Raw genomic sequence first — 15,288 nt, 5'->3', positions numbered from 1 at the left:
AACTTATTTTGTGGAAAAAGTTTTTTTAATTAACTGAAATTAAAACCCAAAGTAAAATTAAGGTTGTAGGTTATATATGTCTTTTAGTGGGTCTGTTCCTTCTTTTCTTCAGATTCTTGATGTATTATTTGAATCAGTCGGCTGTCACTCTTGTCAATGTTTCATGATGGATAATTGTATCCTTGGTTTTTTGACCAGAGATCATCCTCGTTTGAGGATCCGCTCTCAGTTGTCTTGTGCTTTCTTTCGAACTCTTGTACATGATTGCTGTTTCTATGCTTGATAATATTTTTCCAGCCTTAGCCTTGGTGCAAAATTTCATATTTATGGAGGGTATCTCAGACTACTTTTTGTTTTCTAGTTATATTTGTTTTTGAGTTCCTTGCTTTTGTGAGCCAATAATTGGTTTTTAATCTTTAAAATTTAATGATTATAAGTTGGCTCTTCTTAAGTCACGATTGGTGAGTCATTCATGGAATGGTTTTTAAATTTTACTTGATTTAGATTCTCTGTTTTAATTGTTTGATGGTTCATTAAAAGAAGCAACCTTGAATACATATTATGTGTCCCTGTCGAATCTTGCATTGACAAGAACAGTCCCATTAAGACCTTAGGTGATTCTTGATCTCTTTAAAAGCTGAAGGAAGAAAATCTATGGAACGTTTAAGCTTCTCTAAGGTATTTTTGTGTCATTTGCAACTTCAAACTTTTAAATTATGTAAAAGTTTTTAGAGTTCTAGTAAATTCTCTGCACGTAGTAAAGACAGTTAGTAAAACAGAACAAGCAAACAATTTTGTTTTTAGGTCATCTGCTCTTCCTCTTTCTGCTCCCTCAACTGTTACGACCAACGGTGAAATCGTAAAGTGTAAGGTAAAAGTTAGGGACGCGTTTACTTCCTTTTTTTCTAATATAGGCAAAACTACAGCCTCTTCGGTAAGTCCTTTTTCTCTGACTGATTTTAGATCTTACCTTGGACCTCCTAGTCTTGAGTAAATGGCTTTGGAATTTGTCTCTGACGTTGAAGTAGCCAGAATTGCCTATAGTTTGAGGGTTCATCATCTTCTGGTCTAGACAGTTTTCCGATTAAGGTTGCTAAGTTCATTCTACCTAGAATTGTTTCTGTCCTCACTAGACTTGTCAGTCTTCTTTCTTTTTTTAACGATATTGTCTTCCCAACTGTTTTCTGCTTGTACTGTTGCTCTTTTCAAAGGTTGGTGGATCACAGAACAATCCTGTGACAATCTTTTATCGTTGTTCAGTAAAATTTTTTTTAAAGGCAGTGGAATCTTGACTTCTGTATTGTCTTCATTCTAAGCATTTTTTTTTTCATGTTTTTGAGCTTTATTTTTGGGTGACGCAATCAACTGAGCGTGCATTTTCAATTCTTTGAAATATTTCGGCTTTCGACTTTCGACTGAATATTTCGGCTTTCGACTGTGGTCTGATATCTAGTGCTCTTGTTCTTTTGCGAAAATTGTTTGATTCATTAACACATTACACTCATCTTTGGAAGTAGCCTCATAGAGAAATGCCTCATAGAGCCTCATAGAGAAGTAGCCTATACGGAATGCTTATTTTTGGGCTTGTCTTTGGGGAGATTTTGAGGTGGGTGAATTGGTTTGGTTTTTAGTTCATATTTTTCTTGGTATTTTGTCTATCCTGTTCCTCCTTGCTTATGCAACCTTACGGAGGATACTGTTGAAGCTGATTTTATATTTTTGTGAATTTTGTTTTAAATAAAAGAACTCAAAACTGAAAATTAATCAGTTTGACCCGTTGGAAACCCTTTTTATAAAAAAAAAGGCAATCAAACGCTTGTGCTTGTCTGAATGTAAGTATTTCCTGGAAGGACAATGTAAACAAAACCTTTTTCATCCTAGACCCTGTCAGCTATTTCTTAAGAACTGTCGATTTTAGGCTCTTAAGAACTTAAAGCTTGTGATTGTCTCGAAGCATGTATTTCCTAGAACAACAGTATGAAAAATTGTTTTAACCTGGATTCTGCCAGGTATGTTTTAAGAAGTTTCTAAGTTTTAGCAAACAGTGTATATGCTGCGTAGCAATAAAGATGAACCCCCCCCCCCTCCATATTGCTCTGTTTTTCGTGAAACTCGGTAAATCAATCAGTTCACAGCTAGACAAGCTGTTGAAGTTTGACCAGGGGTTAGTTCAAAATCAATGGAAAATTAAACGCACATGAATAGATTTGTTAAAGCGTTGGGTGATTTGATAGGTTCGTTTTGATAGTTCAAATACTTCTCATGACGCTTCTGAAATATTCTCAGGGAAAATGTTTTCAGGGAATATTTGGGAAAAGGTTCCCAAAGATTCAGATGCCCTGCCCTGGTTTTTAAACATGCAGTAGTAGAGCTTCTTGTTAGGGCAGTAAATAGAAACTAGACATTCTCTAATTAGTATTAAAATTTAAAAAAAAATTATAATTAATATAACACTAATATTCTCTAATAGGATGATTGTCTTTTGCCCTATAAATATCTTCTTTTTTTCCAAGACTGACAAATACGGAGAGAGAAAATCTGAGTAAAACTATGTTATTAACATTTTGTATTATCAGGAAAATTTACTTTGTTCGTATTGAAATTTAATTAAAGTTCAGAGGCAAGCTGAAAGTATGTATTGTATTACAAAAAAGGTACTTCAAATGAAATTAGAAGGTAGCTACTGTGACGAAATTTACAATACAGTGACCCTTTGATCATCCCTGTTTAAAGTTACCATATTTTTTTTAAATGCCCCTTTCTTAAGGCCTTGCCTTATAAGCCAGAAGGCTGTGGTTTTGTGTTCATTGTAATCGAGAAGTTTTTGCTTTCACCTCTTCTTCGGAGGGAAAAGACTGATCTTCATCTAGATGGCTAAACATGTGATGCTAAAGTGGAAAAAAATATGCATGCATTGCGGTATATACTGGACTCTAGGGACTTCAAGCCATCAGAGAACCTTGCATTGTATCAGATTAACGACGCTTCTTGACTACTAAGGTCCTTGCGTTGGCCGTGCAATGTTTTGCTACAGCTGGGTTCGAAGCCTGGGACCTTATTACCAAGCTGCGATTAAAGCCATTGCGCCATCACAAGGTTAGAAATCCTTCTTTTGCAGTGAAATAGTTTTTTAACTTCCCAAATATATGTTGAACCACCAAGAACGTCTTTGATCTGAATATATAAGGGGGATAGTTTACCTGTAATTACCATGTTTAAAGTACCAGCTGCTTTTTTCCAAACTCTGGTATATCAGGGACCTCTATTCTTGGCCTTATTTTGGGTAGAGGCCCACTTTTAATCTGATTCTTACCAATTCTTACTAAAGTTGCTTAAATTATCATCAGTATCTTCCTAACATCGTGATTTGTAGAGATACGGGCAAGCCGAATTAATATGTCCTCTGTTTTACAATTCTGGAATCGTGATATATGCACTTTTAGGTACTCAATAATCCCGCCTGTAAGGTACACATAAAAACCCTGCCTCAAAGGCCTAAATATCTTCATAAAAATAACATGTTTCTAAGTATTGAGGGAATGGTCAGTACCAGGGTTGTCAAACGACTAAAAATGAATCCTTGGTGTTTCTCCGGCAAAGTATTTGCGAGTGCTACCTAGCATCTTTTTCAAATTTACCCCTCACAATACTTTGCTGCCATTTGTTTTTTTCTTATTGACATGTCTAATACTTACATGAAAGAACATATACCTTGTTTTTTACAGTTCATTCAAGTATAATGCTCAGATCTCTTGCAAAATTAGGATATGTATTACAGTATACTAATGTCAGCTTACCGTTTTTTCTCTGACAAGATGGTTAAATGTGATAGAAACAGTGAGAAGTCTGAAAATCGTGAAAAACCACAAATCTCCAAAGAAGTCTCACCGAAGTCCAAAAATAACTTATTTTAGGATATTAATTTTAAAAACTTTTTCCACAAAACAAGTTTTTCAAATAAAAGTAAAGAGCTCCATTAAGCCTAAAATGAGCAGAAATAAAATTAAATAATCTTCCAAGCGTAAAACTACCTCAAATAACTATCAATAAATAAATGAACCTCAAAACGAACAGAAATTACAATAAATAGCCGAGTCGAATTCAAAACGACCGAAAATTAACATGAGTAGGGCTGACAACCCCCTTGCCTTCTCAAGACCAGAACATAATTTGCGCTTTACTGAAAACAAAAACAAAAGACCATGGATTGTCGGTTTAATTGTCATATAATGACTTTATTCTCAAAGTTTTGATATTATTTTATTTATGAAAGTAAAAAAAAGTGAAAACATTTAAAACGTATTTTGTTTTCAGTAAAGCGCAAATTATTTTCTGGTGGGAGGGGGGTTAGTTGCCCTCCAATCACTTTCGACTATTAAAAAGAGGACCAGCCCCTTCAATTTCCAATCGAATAACCCCTTTTCGAAGTTTCTACGACAAGTCCTTCGATACGAAGTGCCCTGGTCTAAAACCATAAAACGAAAAAAAATAATACATTGCGCCCACATTTCTCTTTACTTAGGCAGCGCTATTGCGCTGCCTAAGAAATCTTGAAAATTGGAAGCATAGGCAGCATGAGAAGTAGGCCTAGTAGCTATTAGCATGGATTGACTAAGGGAATGAAAAATTTGCTAATTTTGTGAAATAGATCTTAAAAATGTAGCACGTGGATGGATTAATTAAAAAAACAAGTTTTTTCAACTGAAAGTAAGGAGCATTATTAAAATTCCAAACGAACAGATATTATTCCGTAAATGAAGAGGTTGTCCGCCTCTTCAATACCTTGCTCTTTACGCTAAAGTTCATGGCACTTTTAAAAAGGCTTCCTACTCCAATTAAACGGTCCTAGTTTTTCAAGAGTCGTCCTTAAAGAATTGGGACAAGCAGTCAAACTTTAGCGTAAAGAGCTAGGTATTGAAGAGGGGGGAGCAACCCCTTCATATACGGAATCATTTCTTTTCGTGTTGAGTTTTAATATTGCTCCTTACTTTCAGTTGAAAAAACTTGTTCTTTTATTTAATTTTCTGTTCGATTTTCAAATAATGCTGGTAAATGCTCCAAGAAATATTATCGTCCCTGAAAAAAAAAAAAAATCCGGGATCTTTCTTCTGGCAAAAATGCCAAATTCCATATTTTTGTATATAGAAGCTTGAAACCTCTACAGTAGAGTTCTCTAGTACTGACTCTGATCTGATGAATCTGATCTGAATCCATCTGAAAGCTGAATCCATTGTGGGATTTTCATTAGGATTCCTTGACTTTTAGAGGGTGTTTCCCCTTATTTTTTGAAAACAAGGCAAATGTTCTCAGGCTCGCAACTTTTGATAGGTAAAACTAAACTTGAAGAATCTTTTATATTTGGAATCAGCATGATAATTCAGTTCTTTTCATGTATTTATTGATATCAAAATTCTGTTGTTTAGCGTTTCGTCACTATTGAGCCGAGTCACCCCTTATTTACAGTTCGTTTCCACGAAATGTTTGATATGTAATAAGAAGCAAAGATTTGTAACGACGAGATATTTCATTGATGTGTGGTACTTCAAATTGGTTATCAAAGCGCACAGCAAAAATAAAGTGACAGCTGCAAGCAACAGATTAACTTGAGTTTTTTTTAGAGAGTTTTGGGGGGGGGATATGTACATAATATATATCTATATATATATACATATATATATTAGACCTATTTTAAAGTCAAGAACCATTAAGTTTATCTTTTAGCTCGCATCTTACTGTGACTATATTTTAGGAAGGTTTAAATACTGTAAATTTAGATTTTATTTTGACATTTCTATAAGTGTAAAAAGGGAGATATTAGAAGGTATTATCCCCTAATATTGTTCCGGGGGACCCTTCTTCTACAAAAAAATTCAATATTATCGCCTGAAAATATTATTTTTTGTATCTTAGACATTTTTTATTGGAAAAAAAAACTTCACACGCCTCCCCTTTAAGACTTGGACATGGTGAATCTGTAAACTTTTTAATGTAAGTCTCGTAATTTTAATGCAATATGGGTCAGTTTTATCTTGCAATCTATATTGGATTCTAAAAACCTAAGCAGGACTCGGGTTATAGAATTTACGATGCTTTTGTATTGTGGAAATGGGTATTTCATAATACCAGTAGAACGTGTTTCTAAGAACCTTGGAAACCATTTATATAGGGAGTTCAAAAGTGCTTAAACCTAGTCCCTGTCTTGTCGTAATCCAGTCAAGTGCTTTTCTCGTATTTGCTTTGTATAACAAACACATATTTTATAGAAAAGAGACTCTTGTAGCATCTACTTTTTACCAGAAAGATTCGGTGAGAACTTTTTGTACTTTTTACGAGAAAGATTCATCTACTTTTTACGAGAAAGCTCCGAAAGATTCGGCTACACGCATACCAATATTAAATGATATCAATGTAAACCAAGACATCACAAGAAAGTTAGTAAAGAGGTTTACAAATCTCTGGAACTAGAGAGCCCTTCGTGACTAATAGTTTGATAATGAAACATTCAGTGTATTGCGATTTAGATCTTAAGTTGGCTATATATATATATATATATATATATATATATATATATATATATATATATATATATATATATATATATATATATATATATATAATATATATATATTTTATGTGGTTGATCTGTTTTTTATAGCTACGAGAACTTGTGCTTGGAATATATACAAATCCTAGGGACAGAGAAGGTTCTTTTGTTGAGTCGTTCAATTTTATCTTTGAATATGGAGACGGCAACCATGTTACACAGTCTTACAAGCCGAATGGAGAAGGAAAAGTGTAAGTGATTTCAAAAACTAGTCTAAATCTAAGTAAAAAAATTTAAAAATAGTAAAATATATAATAAATAAACATAGATATAATTAAATTGATTAAAATAATTGGAAATGATTAAAATAGTTAATAGATAATTATGCTTCTGATTAAGTGTTACTAAAATCCATATACAAAAATTATATTCATTATTACATTGCTTGGAATCATGTTATGTATGCCTAAATTAAATTTGATTGACTATGCTTCTTCAGTGCATGCTATCGCTGATGAATTATTCCAAGTTTTTATTGGAAGTTATGAAAAAAATTGGAATTATTCAAAGTTTTATTTTACACGTGTATATAAAATAGCCATCTCAAAATATGATACTGCATTACATTTTAAAGGTTATAATTATTAAATACCATGTCTCTCAAACTTTCACAAAACGAATACAATAAAACAGGCGTAACTGGTGGAATCGAGGGAAAGTTAATTCTCTTAGCAAGTCCCCGATTATGTTCCATCATCCTTGAATTTTATATTCCCGGTAACATAAGACCGTCCCGTGTAAAGTTCCCAAGTGGGCGCCTTTATCTTATAAAAATTAAACAGCTCGCCAAATGGTTTTTATGTGGTCCGTTTAATTTTATAATAGCCCGTAAAAATTTTAAGTAATTCTTTTTTTTTTTTTTTTTGAACTAAGTTTTGACTTACTTTTTGTATTCAAGTTTTAATTAATAAAACAAAACCAAGTAAAAAAATTTTATATACTATATATTTCGAATATTACTAGGCCTAGTTGTGATGTGAAATTAAAATTCGGCAATTATGCTGTGAAAGAAATTTCTTAAATTCTATTCTAGTTGAAACAAACATATAGCTATGTATTTCATACCAGAGGCGTAATATGCTGTGGGGCAGGAGGGGGGCAATTTACCCCCCAGATCTCGGCTTAACCCCTCAGGCCTAAGTTTGCCTCCCCCCCAGCTGAAATTTAGTTTCTTCAAAACTCTTGTCAAAACTAAGACAATCGTGCATCATTCTTCATTAATATAACTCATAAATATTTAGTATATAATTACCTCTTTAGTACTATGAAGTATCTTTATAGTACTTACATGGAACTACATGGTTCATTTTTCAGTTTTTATTGTCATGTTAGCTTGATTTTGGGACCATTGTCTCCCACTTTGCCCCTCCCCCCCCCAGGATTTGACGAAATTACACCAATGTTTCATACATAGCCATAGCCATTCTGATGTGACAATAAATGTCAGAAAACAGCGCACATGCCTGATGGCACACTTTAGCGCTGAAAATATTGCCAACGAAAATACACAGCCATATTCTAACTAAATTTTACAACAACGAAAAAGAAAACCCTAATGAACAAAATGCTTAGCATGTCATAAGATATTTCTCCGCCAGTCTTGAAAAATGTCGCTTGTTGCTGCATTCTCGAACTGATGCTGGAATTGAGTTCCAGATTTTTGGCCCAGTGTGACGGATGCTGAATCCCACTCTCGATGGTACTTTAGTGATTCCTGAAACCAATGGTATTTGAATACTATTCGGTATCGACAGAGTTTGTTTAGTATTTAGGCTTCGAAGCGGATCGCCTGTTGTGTGCTATTTTAAGGGATTAGTTACCAATTCCTTTGCGGCGATATTGCTTTATAAGTCCTGGCTAACACATTTGCTGCTCCCTATATCACTGCTACATACTTTTATTATTTTCTGTCACGAATTGATTGTCGCCTACATCACCTTTTCTTTCATCAAAAAACCTACCTTTTAAAAAGATAAATATACCATCTTTATTTAAACGTGATTGGGCTAAAGTAAAATGGATTTTATCTCAAAAACTTTTATTTTTGCCTACCTTTCATTTGTGTTGCTAACACAAGATCATATATCTTACATAGATTTTGATAAGATAAAAAAAATATAGACATGGGAAAGTCTAATAGTCCTAGAAATACAAGATCATTCTTGGGAACAAATACAGCAGCAAAACAGAAAGAAAACATTTGAGCACTAGAACGAAGCAACATAGGAGGGAAGGAGCACGGGAATGAACATAGAATCAAACACAAAAATGAATCAACAAGGAAATATACACGAGCACAGTTAGAAGAAAAAGAACTGAGGTACTCAATCTCCAGAAGAGAAAAAGCTACAAGGTTTTTCAAGGAAAAGAAAAGAAGAATAAACACAGGAACAAAAAAAAGGAAAACCCTGGAATTACGAAATCGAAGCAACATATAAAAAGAGAAACCGAAATAAAGGAAATATTAAAAAATGGGTATCATCGGAGTAAGTATTCTCTACGGTAACTAGCTGTTAAGAGTCACTCTACATGCGTAAAAGTGAAAGTCTGGATACTTAAATGTATAGCCGGCTCACTTGGCATCTTGAAAACCCAAAATACGACAAAGACAACAAAGACAAGAAAATTTAATTATCTGTCAAAGATTCCAAAATCGACAAGTCTTTTTTCATATAGTGGGGGAAGGAAAAATATTCAAAAACTAAAAACAAAAAATATTTGCAGCATTGTTGTTAAGAAAGTTAATATTCATAAAGAAGTTGGGTATATTGGTGCTATTTATGTGTAGCTTAATGAATGTGGAGATTCTGATGCAGATAAGCTCACAAAATCTGTTCAATAAGAACATTCCATCGGAAATATTGCTGATCAAAACAGCTGCGGTTGGATCTCGTAATAAAACAACAAAGCACAAAAAACACAAACCTGGCACAAAAAGCACTGAAGGATCATAAAATCAATATGACTGAAGCCTAAGAAGCTAAGGTGTGTTACAAACGTCGCCCAAATACAGCTTGAAAAGTTAATGATAGTAAAAGCAGAAGTAAACACCCTCTCATAGTCACTTCTCAAAATGGGTTGGATGAGGACCCATAAAATTGTTATTAATAATAATAAAAAAAGGTGTCTACATATAATTAATTCGAGTATATTAGGATCATACTAAATTGAGCAGCTGAACATAGGATGAATAAATAAAATTGATTTCTATGTATCTTCTTTAAATCTACTAAATAGAGTGAGAATGAATAATTAATCATAACAAATAGTAATACTACTAAAAAAAATGTCCAGTATAGACGCTACGAACTACTTGTCCTGTATTTAATGGGGGTAACTCCCAAACAACAATTTAAGTAAACATTACAACAAATTAATCTAATACTATAAAAAAAAATCAATCACTGATACAGAATTATGATTTAATTTATTTATTATATATCAATTGAAAAATAAGAACAGTTGCCATTTTTAAAAAAAATAAACCAAAGTGTATATTTAATTATATAACACATTCAGTTCCGGACTGTATTTAGAATGTTGTTCGTGGGTGGGGTTAAAGAATGTTTTTTTTCGGGGGGAGGGGGTGGTTGCAAAAAAAAACTTTCAAAAAACCTTCAAAATTGGTTTATATTCATTGTTGTAACGTTTTCACGAGCTTGACAAAAAATTGGGGGGGGGGAGTGAGGTTTTAATAAGTTAGGAAGCCTAGAAGTCCATGAGGTTGTGGGTCCTAAATCTTTTGTGCTTATCTTATAAATAGGATGGAGTTTTGTGTGATAAATCTTTTCCGATTTATCTTACTCGTTATGCTTCAAAATTAAGAAGAATTCACTTGTTCAATTTAATTCTATTTATTGTTGAGGTAAAGTATTTGGAAGTTAGAAAATAATTCTGACTACATAATATGCAGAATAATTGTATCTAACACATTAGTCATGCAGACCCGCTATACTTCCCCCCTCCCTTCCTAATTTACAAATGTAATTCCAATATGTGTGTCCAATTATTATATTTTTATATTAATTTAGTCTATTTCATTAGGACTGAGTGTCATGTTTTTTATATTTATATTTTATATATATTATACTTTATAGTTTCATATTTTTACAGAGACATCTTATTTTGATCGACAGATTTGTGTAAATATAATTTTTGTCTCTGTTAGCACCTTTCTTACAAAGGACGATCGTCTTATAGCTCTATCACGCGTGTCGTAGAGTTGTTAGTAGGACTACATGATCGCTCGTGCACGGAGTTAGTACATCACCAAATTACGCATGATGATATTTATTAGGGTGATTTACGAGGGGAGTTACGTTGACATTTGGAGGAAGTTATGAGGGAGGTATAAAAAAATCTTTCCATAAGCAAATGTTCAAATCTGCGAGAAACTTCTGGGTCGTATCTGTAAATGAAGCATCTACGACCTGTTTTTGTTAAGATAGAACCGAAACTGATTGGAAGAATGTATCATCTGCATTGGATTTTGTGGGACCCTGTATATTTTTTATTAATAAAAACACCAATTCAGGTAATAAAAGGTAAGTAGAAGTTGTCGTTTGGGTAATACTATCTTGGGCACAGATGGCAAATGAGTTTAGGTCTTGGAGTTGAAATGGCGTCGTTGAAAGTATATAAGAAAACTATTCTATTCAGTAGATTAATTACGTTTATTTTCTCAAAAAATCATTGTGGTGGCTGGGATCGAAAACCACCCCCATATATGAGCAATATATAATAGGTTAGGCGGGTGGATTAGTAACACATGAAGTTCTATATAAAAGTGTTCCACAACTCGGTCAAATTATATAAGAAAAAGATTATATTCATTAGATTAATTAAGTTTCTTTACTACAATCATCCTTGCGGTGGTGGGGATTGAGTCCAAGCTCAATATCTGTCCAATTTTTAGATACATGAGTCTTTTGAATCAATTGGATCTCATCGATGTTATGAAATAAGGTGCCATAGCTGACATGAGTATATGGTTCATTATTCAAATATTTTGCCTATAACTGGAAATATGATTAATATCATAGCTGACATAACTATATGGTTAAATATTCAGTTTTTTTTATAACATGTTGATATGTTACATCTGTGAATCTCATATTTTACTACTACTACTAACAACTCACCGCAGCACCAAGCCGCCTGAGGCCAACACAGCCACTCACGCTCCTCCTCCATCCCACTCTATTTAAAGCCTCCCTTTTTACACCCTCCCATGAAGTACCCATTTCCTTTAAATATTTCTTTATGACGTCCTCCCATGCCAGACGAGGACGACCTGCTTTCCGTTTAGCCCTAGACGGTTGGCCGACGAGAACAATCTTTGGTACTCTGTCATCCTTCATCCGCACAACGTGTCCTAGCCACCTCAACCTTTCTTTCATTACAGCCCTCGAGAGCGGACTTGAACCACATTTCGAACAGACTATTGTTTGAAATAGGATCATTCAGCTGGGTACACAGAACAATCCATTAGCCATTTCTCTGGAAAACATCTAGCAAATCTTCATCCGCTTTTCGGAGCGTCCATGCTTCAGAGCCATATTTGACCACTGTCATCACTGTAGCTTCGAATATTGTAATCTTGGTTTAAAGACTTATCTTCCTATTCGTCCACACTTCTTTTTAACTGTGAAAAAACACCCTGAGCCTTGACTATTCTACTTTTAAAATCTTCACTGCGTCCACCATCTTCACTAATTATATCACCAAGGTAAGTGAAGCTGCCCACGTGATCAACACTTTCATGACCCAACGTCACCTTTTCATATTCACTTATTCCTAGCCTTAGTGACTTAGTCTTCTTAACATGAATTTTCAAACCTATTCTAGCACCCCGAAGTCGCAAAACCTCAAAAAGTTCATCCATTTTGCTCACACTTTCATCTAGGATGCTTAAATCGTTAGCATAATGTAAGTCCAGGAGCCTTTTCCTCCTCATTTGATTCCGTGGTCTCCCATTGCCCTTCCTGTGCTCCTTAAAACAAAGTCCATCAAAATAATCCATTACAAAGGGGGATAGAACACAACCCTGCTTAACTCCTGATTTAATGCAACACCAGCTGCCAACCTCAGGTCCGACCTGAATCTCCTATTTTGGATGGCAATAAGTTGTGTAAGTGCCGCTGTAACGATGCTTAAAAAAGTAAGAAGCCCTCCAACTATCCTGTTATGGTTTTAAAACTATATGGTCATGCTGTAAGTTTTGCTGACTAAAATTAATTTTTTGTTTAAATTATATGAACGTCTAATTTCAATATCAATATAATGAGTTTTTTTTTTAATTAAATTTATAGATTGAAAGACAGATATATATTCCTTAAATTATTTGTGATGTTGTTTGTGTCTAACATTGATTTTTTAGTCTTGAAGACTACACAATTTGCAACAGTTAATTCAAATATATGTTTCTGTTATAATAGAAAATCAAGAATAATATTTATCTGTCTTGTACACTAATTAAGCTGATAGGAATCTAATCACTATCTAAATTTAATTTATATTTAAAAAAAAGACAATCATTTTTATTTTATAATGTTTAATGGTTGATGAAAAATAAAATATTATTAAATGAAAAAAATCCAAATTTGAATACTTGAAATTATTTAAGCGTTTTATTGGGATCCAAATTATATTTTTAAGAGTGAAGATGACGATGACACGTTTAACAACGTCTATATCAAAGTTATGTTTAAATTTTCAAATATAAATAAAATAAAAAGGGCGCCTAAAATGAAAAATAATTCTTTAAATTGGTTAAATGAAAACTTGCAGAATCATATACATGGGCGTAGGAAGGGGGCAGCTGCCCCCCCCCCTAGACCTTCAAATTTACATTAGATATGGCTGAAAAAGCAGATGGTTTGGAAAAAGCAGTTGATAAAACTCCATCACACTATCGACTGCCCCCCCTAGCCAATATCTGCCCCCCCCCCTAGACAATATGCTGCCTATGCCGTTGATCATATGTCTTATACAACCGTATACGTCTTAAAAAGATTAGGTAAAACTGGGAATTCAATTTTTAGTAAAGAAGATTTTTTATTTGTTTTATTTTTCTTCACAAGCGCCTGACAATTTTAAAAATAAAGAACGTGTTTTAAATATCAGATGAAAATGAGCGAAAATATATCGTCTTGGAGCTGTAGAAAGTGTGACTTTCCCAATTGCTGTAGCAGAGGGGAAACACAGCTGTTACTTGGCATTAAACTTAGTAAAAATCTAATAATTTGATGAACAAAATATAGGCTAACCATCACATCTTGTTAGCCAATAGGAATTGGAAAGAAGTGTATGTTTCACGGAATAGCTAAAACTATAAGCTAGGCATAAATTTCTTTATTAGTAAAATTATTCAACTCGTCAAATCATTAGTTTTTGACTTGCCTATGAGAGCGTCATTTTGGAAAGGCCAATTATCCTATTTTTTTATATTTATCCCTTTCAAATATTAATTCTTATCATTTTTATTGCTTAACTTGTATCACATAAAGTACAAATATTAAATTTATAGTTTCACTTCAAGTGCACATTTAAATAAATGAAGACATGACACATTCAAATATAGCAGACAGATTTAAATCACATTGCTTCAGCCTTAGCTTATTTGGGTAGTCTTGTTTGGTAGATACAACATAAAAAACTAGACTACCCCATAGATGATAAATATGAAATATTGCGTAATGGAAAACTCAACACATGTCTTTAAATAATTGTTGGCTGGTTTCTGCAACACCTTTGACTTTGCAAGTCGCGTACACATTATCAAATATACTGAATTAGTTTCCGCATATTGTTTGTCACGGTTCGGTTTGGAAACACTGGTGAAAGTTTTTGCGCTCGAAATCTGACCTTTAATATTATATAACAAGCAAAAGAAAAATCATAGAAAATCCTAGTTTTCAGGTATATACAGACCTAAGATGGAGACAGGTGGCAAAAAGTGTTTTCATTTGATGTCCTTGTTGCTCTAATAATAATTAAATAAAATTAAAAAAAGGTTTTTTAACGGAAAGTAAGGAGCGACATTAAAACTTAATGCAGCTTTGATTTTGGCTCACCGTGCATAAATAATTAGAATGGAATTTGCATATTAAATTTACTTGTTTTGGCCAAATGACTTTATTGAAATTTTGCTCTGACTTCGCTTATGGATGAACTTACCTAACGAACCTAAATATTTTTATATTTTCATTACGTATATTGGGGAGTTTTACCTTAGTTAATATCTTGCCCCTTACGCTAAAGTTCGAATTTTGTTCGAATCACAACCTCTGAATCACACAGGTCGGTTAATTAGAATAGATAGCTCTTTTGTAAGCACTAAAAAAACTTGAGCGCAAAGGGCGAGGTCTTGACCAGGCGGCACATCCCTTCATATACGTAATAATTTCTTTTTGTTTTAAGTTTTAATGTTGCTCCCTACTTTCAGTTGAAAAAACTTTTTTTTTTTTTTTTTTGATTTATGATCGTTTTTTAAATAATGCTGGGAAATCCGGCGCCCACTTTTTAAAAATGTCCCTTCCCCCACAGAAACATCCTCCATGGAAAGATCCTCCCCCGACCCCCCCCCCCACCAGAAAAAAAATCCCTGCTGAAACATCTGTATTCTTCCCACTTAACAATACTATATGTAAACACTCGACACAGCTCATGGTTTGCAGGCCTCT

The 15,288-nt window shown here is 33.7% G+C and overlaps 1 protein-coding gene across 1 annotated transcript in view; it reads left to right on the top strand.

Moving 5' to 3' along the window:
- LOC148948124 (uncharacterized) overlaps positions 1-15,288 on the top strand; it is a 108,411-nt gene that overhangs the window by 31,414 nt on the left and 61,709 nt on the right. Inside the window, exon 3 of the mRNA XM_089096103.1 lies at positions 6,656-6,795. Coding sequence (XP_088952229.1) covers positions 6,656-6,795 — 140 coding nt within the window. The remainder of the gene's footprint in view (positions 1-6,655; positions 6,796-15,288) is intronic.

Source organism: Artemia sp. Qi Xiang Cuo, chromosome 10, assembly GCF_049724085.1.
Source record: "Artemia sp. Qi Xiang Cuo chromosome 10, ASM4972408v1, whole genome shotgun sequence".
NCBI lineage: Eukaryota > Metazoa > Arthropoda > Branchiopoda > Anostraca > Artemiidae > Artemia > Artemia sp. Qi Xiang Cuo.
This window is presented reverse-complemented; position numbering and strand designations above follow the sequence as displayed.